Source organism: Monomorium pharaonis, chromosome 2, assembly GCF_013373865.1.
Source record: "Monomorium pharaonis isolate MP-MQ-018 chromosome 2, ASM1337386v2, whole genome shotgun sequence".
Taxonomy (NCBI): Eukaryota; Metazoa; Arthropoda; class Insecta; order Hymenoptera; family Formicidae; genus Monomorium; species Monomorium pharaonis.
Window position 1 is genome coordinate 28745283 of NC_050468.1, and position 17070 is coordinate 28762352.

General features: G+C 41.8%; 1 protein-coding gene across 1 annotated transcript in view; it reads right to left on the reverse strand.

Moving 5' to 3' along the window:
* Nucleotides 1–17070, reverse strand: part of LOC105838259 (homeobox protein B-H2) — a 40032-nt gene that overhangs the window by 5336 nt on the left and 17626 nt on the right. Inside the window, exon 2 of the mRNA XM_036283455.1 lies at nucleotides 13763–13985. Coding sequence (XP_036139348.1) covers nucleotides 13763–13985 — 223 coding nt within the window. The remainder of the gene's footprint in view (nucleotides 1–13762; nucleotides 13986–17070) is intronic.

Below are 17070 nucleotides of genomic sequence, written 5' to 3' on the forward strand. Positions count from 1 at the left end.
GCCGCACCTGCGAAACGTAAAAGCGCCCTTAGACGCGCGCGAGACAGAGATATATCAACAGGCCGTGGTCTAAAGGGGAGAAGGGGGGAAAGGGGTTGGTACCGTGTAACGGGGATGAAACGAACGCCATGGAACACGAAGGTTGACGCGAGGCGAAATTCTCCGTCGAAGGCCGCGTTAACCGAATACCATTGCACTCGATAATACTGCAAATCATGCCGCGAGAATCGCGATACTTTTCACAGAATCAAGGCGCGAGTTGCACGGCGAAAAGGATTACGCCCAACGGAATCTTCGAATGGCGTGCATGGAGCACATGCATGTTGCGGCTTAGATACTAAAAAAAAAAAACAACGGAGTGTAATATATGTGTTAGAAAATAGAATGGAAAGAAAATGAGATACACATATCGCGTGAGCACGTTTCTGTGCAGAAATGTTTATTCGAGCAGTTATGAAATTACTAGACGAGGAATATTCCGCTAATTTATAAAGTCAACTTCTGAGAATATGTAAAATACAGGGAATTAAAGTAGGACTGAAGTAATAATAATAATAATATGTGCTGAAATACTTGTTGAAAAATATTACAGTCATACGCTTACATTTTATTCGTTTACTTCAAATTAATGACAAAGAATTCTCTTTCTGTCTGTATATCTTTGAAGAAGAGACGCATCGTATTATAATTGAAAAAAAAAAACATTTAAAAATAAATATACAATTTTCTATGTAAAATATATGAAAATAAAAGTAAAACTTTGACGGTATTTTTATAACTGAAATTTTGTTATAGACAAATCTTTTTTAATCCTTACTGATGCTTAAGTGAAAATGGAAAATGCGGGATCTGAAAGCCACCAGCGTTTCACGAGTTACCGAACTTGCAACCTTCGTATAGTAATCGAAAACGTTACGAACTTTTTTGTTTGATAAACACGATATGAAAGCGCGTGCTCACGCGATTAAGGGGAGCTCGCCCTTCATAAGAGAAATATATTAAAGTGCCGCGCCGAGCGGCTTAATACGAAATGAGGCGGATAAGACAGAGAAAAATGTACGTAAAGAGAAAACGACTGTGAAGGGCTATTATATTACATGAGCCAACCTGCCATAACGTTCATGAATAATATCAAGAAAATTACAACCCTTCCGTGGCAGCGAGGCGTGAATTACATCCGACGTTCTTGCTCGATAAGTGCAAGTAGTTTTTGCTACCCCCGCTACCGTCGCCCTTCGTGAAAAAAAAAAATATGTGTATGTACATACGCTTCCGTTGTCGTTCTCCGTAGCTACGTGACTAATTCAATCGTAATTATGATATACACATGTATTAACGCTGTGAAAGCGAGAAGCAGGGAAACACGTTAAATGGGAAAATAATTTTAAAGTTTAGACTTCGAAATGAACAGCAAGTCATCATAATAAAAAAAATCATTGAGCCGATCTGCTTTTATCTGTCAAACGTAGGCCTTGATCGCGCTATCTCTTCCGCAGCCTATTGTTAAATATGTTTCATAACTATCCTCTTATCCCTCTCTTTTATCCAATTTCTAGTCCAGGAAGCGGAAATCGAGTTGAACCCGAAACAAGCTGCGTTATTGTGATTAACGCTCGATCAGTGCGAGATTTGCTTGATTAATGAGTGGTTTTCGTTGCGTAATTACATCTAAATATTTCAATTTGGATCAGGATACAAAGCCAATAAAATTAATTAACCGTCACAAATAGTTGGAGAGACAGAGATGCACGATTGAGCGGAAAATTTGATTGAAATAATTAACATTTCTACAAGTTTATCAATTATTGTTATCGTTTTATTGAAATCAACATCTGATCAAATGTCAGCAATTTTGACGGAGAGTTGCACGTTATCCTCGAAATTTTCGGGGCTAGCTTTTATGTTTCGCCATGATAAATCAAACCAACTCTGTCTCCCAACTCTGTCTCGATAAAAATTCGACGATTCGCACTAACGAAATTCAGGCGATAATTAACGAGCGCCACCGACGCGTACATTTGTTACAAATTTTTTTTTTTTGTTAAAAATTGTGCGGCCGCAATAAAAAAAAGATCGTACCTTCAAAGCGCAACCGCGAATGCTACAGGGTAATAGCCGCGAGAAGAGGAGGGTAGAGTGGGGTGCACTTGGTGCATCGGAGTAATTAATAATCAAGAGATCCGCGCCTGGCAAGGGACAAAGCGGCTCTAACGGATATGCAACTCGCACGGAAAATTCGACAATTAATATATTTCGTGGGGTGCGAGCCCTCCCCTCTCGCTCTCTCTCTCTCTCTCTTGTTCTCTCGCGAGTCTGTGTTGATGTATAGTTGCGAATGTGGGCCACAATCTCACTGCCTCCCTCCCCCCCCCCTCTCTCTCTCTCTCTCTCTCTCTCTCTCCTGCGCGCGTACTCTCCCCCTCCCCCCTCTTTCGATATGGCTCTGCTCGCCCTTTTGTGACGGGTTGCGATAGGGGAGGTTGCAGTAAAATCGTTCATGAATTTTAAACAGGCACCTCTGAATCGAGCCACGATCATTTCTCATTTTTCTGCCGGCACGTCGGAGGCGCAAGAAGGACGAGCGTGTCCGAGCGCGAGAATCAGAGAGAAAGAGGGAGAAAGGGAGAGAGAGAAAGAGAGAGAGAGAGAGAAAGAGAGAGTGACGGTGACAGACAGTGTCGAGAACCGCTCGCGCGATTATATGATGAGTAATGTTTTTTAATTCCCCCACTTTCGGCTGGGGTTGGCCGACGATTTTCGAGTGCAGCCACTCTAAAACACCCTTAATTGCCCGTTGGCTTTTTATAGTCATCCGCTAGGAGCTAGGGGGGCCGGAAGTAACGGGGAACCCGAAGGGAGAGAAGACGGGAGGAACGAAGGAGAGACGAGAAGAGTCATTGATTTATCGCTCCTGAGGTGCTCGAGGGGCTGCTTGATCTCGCACGACTGAAACGAGAAAAGAGAATGAGAGGAGGGTTGGAGAGATTGGCGAAGAAAGTGTAACGATCGCTTCCATCACGCTTCTAGCCTAATGATCGTGCACCTTTCTGGATCGTGGCCGCGCTAGAAAAAGTTCCCATTCTTACAGCGACAACTCTTGAAAATCGAGCGCTTCGCTACGAGTGATGCGTTTCCCGTCCTCGTCATTGTCTGGTGTTAAGGTGACGTGTTGCTTGGAAATCTTAGGGTAAGTTACGCGACACCCTTCGTGCTACAGGAAGTGTTCAGACATATTAGAAGCATAAATTGACTCGAAAATTACTATCACGGTGCTTGAGAAATTATTACTTTTGGATTTGTTCTGATTGTTTTATACCAAGTCAAATAATAATTATAATATAACAGTTATTTCTATTCTTACTATGTCTTCAGTGGTGAATGTTTTAGAATTCTAGAACATGGATTTTCCTAAGCTTATGTAAAGTGCGATCTTTTCTTTTGAAATTATAACCGCAATTCATCTAGCTATATATAAAAGATATATAAAAAAGCGAAAGCAGAAATAAATAAATTATTTATTGATATTACTTTACTCTTTCTTTTTTTTTAATTTATTATTAACAATATAAGTTTATATAACTATTTCTCTCAAAATATATGAGTTATGAACATGTGAAGAATTCAAAATTTAGTTTCAATTTCTATCATCGCTGAAAAGTTTTTCGCAACCCATATTTTAGGAATTCCTGTGTTAAAAGTTAAGTCTGAAATTCAATTATTTACTGCAATTTTTCAAGCATGCAACGAGGTAAGCTCGACGATTAGCGAGTCGAAAAGCGATAAATACGACTTTCCGAAGACGAATATAAGGAACGTCCAGCTATAACAGTCAGAAGCGAAAAAATGGCCCGTTGGGTAAGAAGGAGAGGGCGAAAACTAAGGGGAGAGTTAATGCATTTATAATGGTGGCTGGGTCTGTTCACTACTTTTGCGGTTACATGCCCGTGCGACACTAATGTCCTGGAGCCGCTAGGGCTCTTTGTGGTAATAATGGTGACAACGAAACCGGAGAAAAAGAGAGACTTGACAGAGAGACAGAAAGAGTAACATATTTTCAAATTATTATTCGCCTCAATGAATACGAGACACATGTTTCACAACATAAAGCTTGTCCGGAATCGCATTAATATTCAGAGAAGGACGGAATGATTACTAACGCATGATACATTTGAATTATTACATAATTATTAATGTGTCTTTTTGTAACGCTTTTTAATAATAAATACATGTTGAGATACGTATATGTACATTAAGAAATTCTGTATGTACAATGTTATTGCTATTTCCAACTTTTAAAGTACCTTTTTTCATATTCATGCTTGTTAAATAAAAATATGTAAAATTTAACTCTTTGAATTCTGGTATTTATTATAATCTATTGGAAATTAAAATTTTACATTTCAAAATTAAAATTTTATAAATGTATTATAAATAATTAACATTAAAAAAATCATACTTAAATATAATATTTCTTTCTATTATTATGAATAAATATTAAGAATCTTTTTTTTCCTTGCATGGTTTGTTATTTTATAATCTTCATACATCTTACCAATAATAATTAAATAACAAATCTGAATTGCGATCTTCAAAAATAAAATTTGAAGCTTGCAAAAAAATTATAATCTTTTACAAATCTTATTGGATATTTGTTTAAATTTAGGTATTTATTAATGGAACACTTGACATACTTTTTCCTTTCTTAATATCAAATTTTAGATAAATATATGATATACAAGTGCGGTAAAAAGAGTGGAACTGTCGCAAATTACTATTGCCAACAGAATTACAAAAAAACATGCGACCTCATTACGGACGGGAGGTCGCGGCGACCGGGTTAATTAAACTCCCCCGGTTTAAGCGTTCCGCGGGATAAAAAGAGTTAATCAGGTGATTATATCCAAGCTGAGAGGAGGGCCGACAAATGCGCATGCAAATACGTCGTTACCGGGTATGCCCGGCTGTTATCGCGCGCCATCCGATTAGCCCCGTTTTTCTACCTATTTCGTGAAATTCCGCGGGGTGACCCGAGAGGGGGGGGGAGGGGAAGTATGGAAATCGCGCACGAAATCGCGGCAGCTGCCGTGACGCAAGTTTCGCGATCGAAACGAGCGCATTCGACATAAGTGCTCCGCGAAATCAAGGCGACCCGTTATGAAGCGGTTTACCGGAGGCGTGGGAAGCCCGCGTTGGTTCTTCCGGTGCGCTGCGGCGACGGCGGCGGTGGCAAAAGAGGAGGATTCCCTCCCCTCCGCCTTCTCCTGAGAGAAGCGAATTCTCACGATCACGACGTATGTAACGCGCGATGTCGTCACGTCATGACGACGCAGTGTCATAATGCTGTCGTCGAGAGCCGCGTTTCGACGCGTCTCGGGCATCAGAAAGGCGTCACTTTGCCCACAGAAAAAAATATCAATTCTATTTTTCTGGAACTTCATCATTTCAAGAATAACAATTGCGCACACACACATACACGCAATTTACTTTTTCTTTAATAAGTAAAAGTTATCTTTAACAAAGAATATTTTCTTGAACAGTCTTAAAATATAATTGTCAATTCGTTGTTATGTCCTTGAAAAAAGAATTAATACTCTTTCGAAAAATATTATAAAATTGAATTAAATAGTCGAATTTTTATTTTAACTCAATATTCTTGATTGAAGTATTAAATACATTTTGAATAAATTTGATTCTTATGCAACTCTTGTTAGATTTACGAAACACATGAACTGGTGAATTATTTAAAATAAGCGATGTGTTGATTTAATTCAAAAATTAAAAACAGTTTTCCCGTACCGACATAGAAATTTATTTTAATTATACATTACTTGTTTTAAGTAAATGATTAATGTATTTTAAGTCTATTCATCATAAAGATATTCCTTGCAAAGATAACCGTTACTTGAAAGATGAAAACTAAAAAATGAGTAATTACTTTTCTTAGTACGTGAATGATATTTTTCTGTGTGTGCAACATTGCATAAAATCGCGTCTATTATTCATCTCCTTCTCTCGACCTTTTCCAAGTATCGTATTAAATATTATTCACGTCTTCTAATGTATCATAAGACAAAAAAATTTTCCAAACGAGAATGTATCCGTTCGAAAGAAACGCCGGTAATCAGGCTCGAGTCGAGGAGTATCGAGTACGCTCGAAGCGCCTCGATTATTCGTACATGAGCCGAAGAGAAATGCACGTTTGTCGCGCCGGATTTATCGCTCGTACATCACTATTAATCTCGAGCGTGGATGTCAGCCGAGTGTAAAACGGGAAAATAATTCTCCTTTTATTTCCAGAGTTTTAATTCGCATGGCGCGGCGCTATCACGTATATATTCACGTACGTATTCCCCGTTCGTCATTTCTCTTTCCGCGATTTCGCATTTCGGCGCCGCGCCGCGCCGCGCCGTTACGCGCAGATAACACCCCGCGTGCATTTATTTGCATTCCTCGCGAATACGCGAGAGGATTATCGTTATGTACTCTCTTATAGGCCGAGGCGCGCGTAGCAAAGTATACCGCGTCTTCACGGTGTGATACCTAATGGCGTGTAACGAGCGCAAAACCGTGTGAAGGATTCAACCTTCGCATCATCCCTCTTGGTCGCCGCGCGAGTGCAGTTCCTTCGGTTTGCGTTGTAGGTTTGCGCTTCCTCTCTATCTCTCTCCCAGTCTTACAAAGCGATCGCGCGCACGGCTCCGGGAGGATTCTCTCGCGGGGGATAAGAGCCACGTCGCCAACCTAATTTCTTTCACACGCGTACGGGGGAGGGGGAGGGGAAACACTATAGCTCTCCCGATTGCGCTAGCTCGTGCTCGAAAACTCGTGCAAATAAATCACGGTTAAGCTAACAGTCGCGCACACACACACCGGCACCGCACACGCGATAGAGCATAATTTTCAAGCTCGAATGAGTTTTCTCTCGCTACTTCGTTTGGCTTTAATGGAGTCACGTCTGTGCTTATTATGCCGCGAAAAAGTATCGAGCGACGAATATCTCATTTTGCAGCCCGAGAACGACGGCGCGTCCTCTCTCTGGAAACGCAAACTTTCGAATTATTCTACGTTCGCTTTTTTTTCTCTACGCTCTCTCTCTCTCTCTCTCTCTCTCTCTCTCTCTCTCTCTCTCTCTGCGTTTCGTATCTTTTTCCGTGATGCGACATGTATCCTACTAATTGCAAGAGTTATGCGATAGCGCGAAAAACGCGAACGACATAGACGCGCGCGGTTGTAGTTCAAAAAAAGAAGAAACAAAATTCGAGCTGTAACATTTTTAAATTATGAGTCACGTCTTGAGGGTTGATCTTCTCTCGCGCGGGACGTGCAGAGGATGAAACGACGTGTACGAAGGGCATAAGTGCATGATGTACGTGAGCATAACTGGGACAGTGACGTAATGCAAATATCAACTGAAGCTGCGCTTCTCCCTCGAAAGCGCGCCGGACCGAAAAGATCCTTAAATTTGACACATTACCTTTAACATAATCGTATTTGAAACTTAAGAGGGCGTTTCCTGCACCTCGATCATTCGGAGATCATCAGCATTTTTTTTTTAAATGGACATATTTCCATAAACGTATTGTTCATTAAAAAGAAATCAATCATACAGAATGCGTTGACCTTAAGTCCTTAAATCGAATAAAAATAACGAAAGTTGAAATTTCATTGAAATGAAAAGCGTGAAAGATAGTGCTGCCTATCATAACATATTTGCCGCTTTGAAAGGAACAAATTTTCCCTATGGGACTTTTTTCGTATCATTAAAAACAACAGAGATATTTCCAATAATCGAACTAAAGGAAACATCGCCCGCACATTTTGTTCGAGCTGAAAATACTACAAGATTCTTCACTCTTTTATTTTTCATTTTCTAGAAGAAGTATACAATTAGCCTTTCTATAACGACAGTTAGATACGTCTCTCGGGGTTTAATCATGCCGGAGAATAATAGATATCTGTTAGGACACATAGGTAATGCGCGGTCATCAGAAGAAACGCGTATTAAGGTAACGGATTAAAGTCGCTAATCACGAAAGGTGACAGTGATACTCGCCGCTAATCTACCGTAGATATACACAAGACGCGGTATCTGATCGTAAATAAAACCCAGCGTGAATTACGGGACGGTATAAACGCGCGCGCGGTCCCATGACGTTTCATTAAAACTCTCCGGAGCCGCGATATTAAAGATCGAGGTAGAGAAAGAGAGAGGGTGGGGGAGGGAGGGAGCGCACGCTTCGTCAACGTTAGCACATACGTACCGCACGCTACTTGCGTGGCTCGTAGTTTATGGCCGGGCACGTAATTAGCCGATAAGTAGAGACGATTTGCCGCGAGTAACGTAACGAGTCCTAATGACTTCTAAACAACTAAACGACCGAGCGGCGGCGGCGGCGGCGGCGGCGGCGACCCGTGTATCGCGCGGCGCGACGCGGAAAAGCGGAGGAGCGTATCGGTTATCGCTGGAAAAGCGGCGCTTTGCCGCGCGGACCGCGCAATCTCCGCGCGTTTAGTTTCTCAGCGTCGATTTCACGGAAAGTTTCGTGCGGAAAGGCATTGCGGTCGATCGTGACTACCGCGCGCGTATATATGTTACATGTGCGTGTGCATGCGCGCGAGCGTATGTCGTGCAATCGTTCGGATGACTCATTGTTGGGCGCAATTTACTTGCGTGCGTGTTGGTTGATCACTCGATGAATGAGACGTCTATTAAGAAAAGTGGAAGTAACGTAACGTTTTCGAATTATTCATCGCGCGTAGTCGTCGAATGAGTTTCCTTCAAGGAGAGATCGGTTCTTACTTTGATAAATCTCGCCTCTTGAAGAGATCTGTGTGATATTTATGAGGGGGGGGGGGGGGGGCAGGGGGAAAAAAACGAAAACGGAGACGCGTGATTGCGCGCGAATCGAGCAGTTGTTCGGATAATTCATCGTTGGGCATAATTAACGTACAATTGATGGCGATTAAGTAGATTAAGTAAGAACGTCTATAAAGAAAAAAATACAGGGAAGAACGGTTGTTAGATAAATCCATGTGTTTCCGCGGGAATTACTGTAATTGTTAAATCATAACGACCGCGTATTATCCGTCGTTTATAGAATGCATTTGTTTATCTTCCGTCTAACTTAGTTTTCTAAAATCCAACAAGGATACTCAAAGTCAATTTGCGACTCGAAGCGTCAAAACGTTTCTTCTTGGTGGCACTTTGCAACAAATAAATAAATAATAGAAAATTATCAGCAATAGATTATCACATAAACGTCATAAACAGATAACAAATTTTACAAAACTTTTCAAATTCATATAGAAATTTACTTTAGAATATTTTTAGTTTGACATTATTAGTTAAAAGTTATCCAAATTTAAAGACGTCTTTCTATTTTTTTTTTTTTACTAATTAATAACAAAAAATTTTAGCATTGAAATATAATGAAGAAAATAACTAAAAAAATAACATAGCAAAAATTATTTCATTTTGTTGCAGTTTTAGATAAGTTCTAAACAAATAAGCAAATCCAAATAAACTTTTGCACTTATTAGAGTTTTATTAGAGTGCATATAAAAATCTGATTTAATTTGTAATGCCTCTTTCTCGTCAAATTTGAAAATAAGTGCTGCAAAACGCGATTTTACATAAGAATTAAACAAAGAAAAAGTTAAACAACTTTAAAACTAATGAAAGGACAATACTAAAATTTCAAGCAAATACTCAAACGTAATAATAGCACAATCTACGCAATTTTTTAATTTTTTGTGACATATTTATTCTCAAGATCAAACTGAACACGCGAGGCCAGTGTCGACGTGTCCTCGCGCGGAAATTGGTTTGAAACGCGGTTGCGTGGGTTTTATCAGCCTTCGCGTCGAGGATCTGGGCATTTCGGCCAAGCGTTTAGCTCCGGAGCACATCCGCGAGACGCGCGGTGAAAAAGGGAGCGGAGTCCGCGTCGCCCTGGCGCCCGAGGTGTGGCCGGCGCCTCCGCGAAGAAGCGCCGAGTCACACCGCATCGGGGCGTGCAGCCGAGCAACAAAACTTTAAGCGGGCACTTAAGAAGCCGCCCGTCAGTCAGGAGCGTCACTAATTTTCCCAGCTTTTTGCCGCGGTAGCGGCCTCCACCTCTCCGCGCGCGCGCGTCCTCTCGCGCGACGCCGCCGCCGCGCCGATACGTGACGCGGTGCGCTCACGTGCCCCACCCCGCGCGCGCGCGCGCGACTTCGCTCGGTTTCCTCATTTTCGTCCTAATTAAGCGCGGCTGAGTGTCAACATGGCGAAAATTAATTAGCGTACGTCGGAGAACGGCGGAAGGGAGGAAGAGAGGGAGAGGGAGAGAGGGAGGAATTTCACCTTACGGCTCGAAGTATTGCGCGCGAGACGCTGTACGAAGATTAAAGCACACGTCATGCTGATCTGTAATTTACGCCGCGCGCGATATACGGTACTTCGCACGTTGACGGTGATTTTTGATGAAACGTGTAGCGATTAATGGGGGTTTCGCGGGGTACGCCTGGTTTGATTTCGTTGACACGGGTGTACTCATTACGTTCGCGGGTGTGTCCCACCGTGTGCGCCGTGCGACCGTTCCTTTTAATTACGGTCGATCGGAAGTCAACAAAGAAAAAGAAATAGTTTCAATTACCATCTCATATTATGTAAGTGAGAATGTGAAATTAAAAAAAAATTACTAATTTTCAGAACAGACACAACTTGCCTTTATACGAAAAGCTTTGTAATTTTATTAAGAAAAAAATATTCTCATTACGCAATAATAATTTTTATTAAGTTGAAAGAAAAAAATATTGGATAAAAAAACAGCAGTATCATTAAACAAAAATTTGTAATTTATATTTCTATCATTATCAAAACATTGTGTTTTTTAAATGACTTACAATATTGAAATAAAAATACAATATTTTATTAAAATTTAAAATCAAATTCTTTAAAGAAGATATTTCATATTCTTGTTTATACATGAAACAATAGTTGTTGAATTGACACTAATTTTTTTTCTGTGCACCGTGGAGACTCTTTTTCCACGCCACAAAACAGCTCGTCGCGAAGCGAGAAAATTGCCCGAAAAAATGCGCCTCCGTTATTTTTTTTTTTTTTTTTTCCCTAGCTAGACCATTTTGTACAAGTATTCAAAATTCGATCGATCATCAGCAGCCCGCTCGTGCCGGAAGCGTTTTCAATTCGACACGCATGAGCTAACAGACAAAACCCCCGAGTTTATTTCTCGGATCGGCGTGACGGCACGGCGCGACGGGCAAAACGCAAACGAGATATAACGCGAGGTGTGTGCAACAGTAATTCACACGCGCGCGCGCGCACTACGCAAGTTCTGTATCAAAAGCGATCCTTAATCACCGTTGTCCATTACGCCGATCCGGCGGTAATGAGCGAGCAAACTGCCGACTGTAGAAATAAATAGCCGTAACGATTACGCCGTGTACAATTGCGATCCGGCGCGGTGCCGCCACGCCATGCCGGCGTGATATGGGAAAACGAGCGCAGCAGCGCGTCTTTGAAAATCGTCGACCTGCACGGCAACGGCGGCACGCAATTATTACGTACGAAAAAATTGAACGGCCGCCGAAATGCAAGGCGGTCTTTCACGATCGGAGCGGCGACGACGGCGGCGGCGGCGGCGCAACGCTTGGCTGCGCGCTCGCTGTGCCTGTCATTACGCCATTCGCTCCACCGGTAATTGACAGTCTAATGACACAGTCTAGAGGCTGACGCTCGGCCTCTCGCCCGCCCGGCCCCCCCTACCTTTTCGTACATCGTACCAAGGATCTACGGAGGATCCTCATTAACGATTCGCCTTCTTTGTGCACGATCGGCCGCTTGTCTAAACTAAACGGCCGCCGGCAGAAGTCGCGAAGTCATGACTTGTGGGTGTTCCCTGCTAATCACCGTACGTTCAGCCGCGAGACGGGAGGAACGAGAGAATAATGATAATTAAGTGCGTAATGAGATCAATATAACGCCGGGCGTCTGTGTGTAAAACCGAGATTTTTATCGACGACTCGGAATTTAACGTGGGGAAAAAGGACGATCGGTTGTGGAGCATTTTTTTAATAAAAGCATAATTGAAGTTAGTCCCTTTAACCTACTTGTAAAATAGATTATCTCTGTTAATTGAAAAGAAAAAATAGAAAAGATACGACAATTTAAATTGACGTCTCGTTCTTAAATTATTATCGCTAATAAAAAACGGGAAAAATTAAGCAATCGTACTGTAAAAAATTCAAATAATACAACTAATTCTGATATTTATTTGCCGCCTGTAGCTTTTCGAGAATGAAGAATTGTGTAGAACTTTCCCCGCCGATGTTACACTCGTTTACTCGGGACGAAGCATGTCGAAGTGATTCCGCAGGTACATGGCATGCGATTTTAATTTTCGTTCGGTAAACTTTTGGCGAGGGGGGTTTGCGAGTCGACCAACAAGGCCTGCGCTGATTAGATTGGAAAGAGGTAGCTGGCTCATGAAAAAAACTACGAAACTATAGGCGCCAGGATGACTTTGCAAAACTCCATTTCAAAGGACGCCGCAGAGAATTTTGAAACCGATTCCAACCGCCTGGTTTTACCTTCGCGAAGGGACTTATACATCTCGAAGTTAATCCCGTAATGTAAAATAACAGACCCAATATTTTCAAAACAACCTTCTCGTCTCTAAACATGTTCTAAGTATTTTTTTTCCCCCTACAGGCATTAATATTTTGTATCGAGTTTCAAAAAAATGTTTCCCAACACGTTGCAGAAGAAAGTATAGAAGGTAATAAGCATATTGTTGCCTTCAGAGCTTACACATATTTTACAATCCACTTGGAAATTATTTTCGTTCCGCTCGTACGATTTCTATTTACAGTTTCCGGAAAAGGAAATCCCTATGCGCGTCCCAACAGTCAAAGTTATCTTTACCTTATTTATTAAAGTGTCGACGAGGACGATATCCTTAAGATGGACCGCAAAACCGGTAACGGGGGCGCATGACTCTCGAGATACTTGCTCGGGTTTTGGCCAACGATCCTCGCGTTTAACCACGTAAACAACGCCTTTGTTGGCCGCCGCGATTTCCATTTACGGATTCGACACGCGCCGGCACAAAGAACCGCGCCGCCATGCTTCCGAGACGAGGGATCGTGATGAGGAGCTTTCGATCCGATATTCAACAATGTATAACGCGAGCATCGGAGATCGATCGATCGTCCATGGTTCCACCTTTAGTCTCTTTAAAGTCAAACTTTTAACGGCTATTCAACGGTTTTTTTTACGCGCCAGCCTCATCGTGTAGTCAATCGCACGCTAAAGGCGATTACTTGTAGTAATTATCTTTCAATAAAAATTTCCTTCGGTTTCTCAATAAGAAACGCGATCGAAAAACTCGAAAGGTATATGACACATGCTCATGAAAATTATTTTCAAGTCTCCTATATTACTTACGAAAAAGAAGCTTTCGTTTTTTTACATAATAACAAATAGTATTATAATTAAACCTATTACGCACAATAAAAATTTTCAAAACTTGCTCTTATTAATAACGTTATGCATATTATAATGTATTATCATATTATATTTTATTCACAATTTAGTTACAGAGGCCAGTCCGGAATAAATTGTGTGACTTCAAAAAAAAAAAAGCTACCGTATCGCGATTGTTTGCGTCCCGAGGGCGATCACGAAGTTAATTACCGTCCGCATATGTCGCGTTGCGTCTCATTTAGAAATTAGTAACGCGTCTTTCGCTTCGCTCACCTTCTGTTTTGGTACCACGTTTTCACTTGCGTGTCCGTCAGCTGTAGTTTCGCCGCCAGCTCCATTCTGTCCTGCACGCTGAGGTACTTTTGCCGCTCGAAGCTCTTCTCGAGGGTCTGAAGCTGGTGATCCGTGAAAGCCGTGCGCGCCTTACGTTGCTTCTTACTCTGCGCCGAGCCCAAGGAACTCGAGGACGAGCTTTTAGGATCATCCTCTTTGCCACCTGAAATTGCAAAACTGTTGATATTGAATGCCTCCTTGCTTTTCTTCCGTCTCGTTTGTGCGACTTAGCTACAAAGTTATCTCCAGATGAGAGAGAAAACAACGACTCTGGAGTAAACGTACGCTAATAAAAATTATTTAAATATTGAGGAAGAGGGCCAACACATTGACTTCATAAGGTGATAGCCCCTTATTTCTCAAAAACTAAACATTGTAGTATCGATAAAAACATGATCTGGTTAGAATTAAAAAATAAAAACCCATAATTCATAGCTTTTTTCCTATATAGAATTCACTAAAAACAATTCTTCAAAAATAAAAATAATTTTTTTTGCAAAGTACATAGTTTAAACAATAGTAAATATATTATTGATAATATTAGATTATTTCACATGTTTGTAGCTTCTTGAAACAAACTTTTGTTTATATTAAAAAAAAAAGATAATATATGTGTGGTGTCTATTCTTTTTATAATATTATTTTATTTTAAGTAAATTGTCTGTTTTTTAAATAAATAAAACAAATTTTATTTACATTTTTTAATCTTCATATTGCTTTTACTTAAAAAATGTTTAATTTTTTAGATTATTTTTAATTATGCTGCGAAAACATTAACTAATCTAAAATATAAAAGAGTATTAAAAATTACCGCTAGTAGATTCTTTCTAATTTATCATCTAATAGACCATTTCTAGTTTAGATTTATATTTTCAAAATATTGTTTTTGTTTTTGTTTAAGAAATTTATCCAAAAACAAAATGGTATCCCAGTATTGATAACCTTTCTCTACGCTTAATGAATAACACAATGTGTAATTCAATTATAATTACTTATTATTTTGGGAATTTATATAATTTGTCGTTTGGTTAAAAATTTTTTTATTTAAATTAAATTTTTAATTAATTAATTGTTTTTGATATCTACTTTTTCTGTGCTACATACAAAGCTTTACGATATTCACATGACACAAGTACAATTATTTTGCCAAAAAGATGTCCGTAAAGAATCGTCGATCTATCAGGAATTGCGAAGTGCCGAAGTGCCAAGCTTTTGTTTTCGCGGAGGATGGAATCGATGCTGCGCGCGTGGATATACGCGGTAGTCTTTTTTGTTGTTGCCTGCATGGCGATTGCAGCCGTCTCTCTATCAGCGAAACAGAAAGGGTGCGAGAAAGAGAGAGAGAGAAAGTGGCATCCTTTTGTTCTCAGTTCGACTCTCCGCGCAGCCGAGAGCTGATTGGCTGGTATTGCGGATTGGACCACGCAGCCGCGTCTCTACGCCGCAAATTATCCCCCCGATACGTCGTCGTATCCGGAGAGAGATAGAGAAAAGAGAGGGTAGGATTCCCCGAGGAAACCGATTACACCCGATACGAGTCACACTTACACGCGGCACACAACCGCGCGCCCGTGCCCATTTCATCCCTCTCAAAACTCATTACGCCGCCGTTCTTGTCTCTGTCGTAGAAGGACAGCCTAGCTGAGAGAAAACAGGTGATTTTCCATTTTAACGGAATACGAAATTGAAAGCAATTATCAAAGGGGAGTGAATGATGCTAGTAATACGATGAAAAAAAGCAAGCTAAGTAATTTGATCGCGCTAGAAAATTTTCACACTTAACCGGAGTAATAAATACGTGTACTCTATTTTTTTCTTCTCATTATATTGTTTCAAGAGAGGAAGAGAACAGAGAGAGATAGATATAGTTTTTATATTTGTTTGTCCTGATGGATTCCTACAAAAGTCCTAACTTCAAAATTATGATGTAAATTTTTAGAGCAGTTTCTTTTTAAACGTAGAGAAACCCTTTCCGTTTCGTTAGATAAATTATCCGACCCTCTTCGAATTATCCCGCGGCGAGGGAGTGTCTTGTCGGGAGTAAATCAAGCAATCTCCCGAGAAGTCCCGATCAGAAAACCATCGAGACTTAACCTCCTGGGGGAATAAAAGCCCGCACGAGCTTCTAAAAGTATCTAAAGGCCCGTTGTCGCGAGCTCATCGATTGGAACGGTCGTGAATGGCTCGGGAGAAGCACCCTGGCAGCAGGAGGTGGAACTAGAGGGGGGGGATGCACCCAGAAATAACACAGCGTCGGAAGGGAAGTGGCAGAGAGAGAGAGAGAGAGAGAGAGTGACAGAGAAGGGAAGAGGAGGAGGAGGAAGTCGGGAAGATAGAAAGCTCGTGGATTGAGTTAACCCGAACGAAAGCGCGGCTCTTAGCCCCCGTTTGATCGGCCAGATTCGCTCGAACGGGTCCAGAATCTATCGCGCCATGTTGGCTACCATGACGTACGCGTGCGCGCGCGCGCGCGGATGCGCGAGCGAGCGCCCCGTTTCCCTCCCCAGAAAAGGTAGGAAAGGAAGCCTCGTCCTGGCTGCATCGGCACCACACAGCTCGATTCGAGCTCGACTCCCGAGACTTGTTCGCGAAACGGAGGAAAGGGGTGGACGCGAAAAAGAGCGGAAAGGAGGGTGGGAGGGGGAGGGGGGGCGGGGGTGAGGAACGGGAGAATATAAGAGTGGAACGGTGGAAACGGAGGTTGGAAAACTAAATTTACTATGTGATACACTTAGAGCCCGGGTCCCGACCGACGTCGGAGTTCTCCTTTTGAGACACTTCCAAGACGTTAGGCGGAACTTTTCCCACCCTCCCTCGCTCCCTCTCCTCCCCTCATGCCCGAAGTCCCTTGCCCGTCCTTTGCAGGGTAACTCGAGAACCATCGCGAAACATCCATCCCTCTTTTTTTTCCCCCAGCCGCCCGTTCGTCTGCGAGGCACGTAGCCCAGGGCTCAGGGCTTATCTGTGTCCGCCTCGTCCTTACGAGCGTGTTCATGCGCCCGGCGTTTTCACTTTGATGATGGCGAAACGGCGACGCCCGCGATCGGCTTGGCGCAAAGTGGCCTCCACCCTCCCCGGATTGAAGTCACCATCACCGCGCGATCATCGTATCGCATATAGTACCTACATACACCAACGTCCGGTCGTAAACATTAACGCGCGAGATATGTGTCAGTGTAAAATGATTCGACGAGCGGAGACAATACGATAGTTAAATACCTTCAATTGTCTTCGCATTACACGTGTTA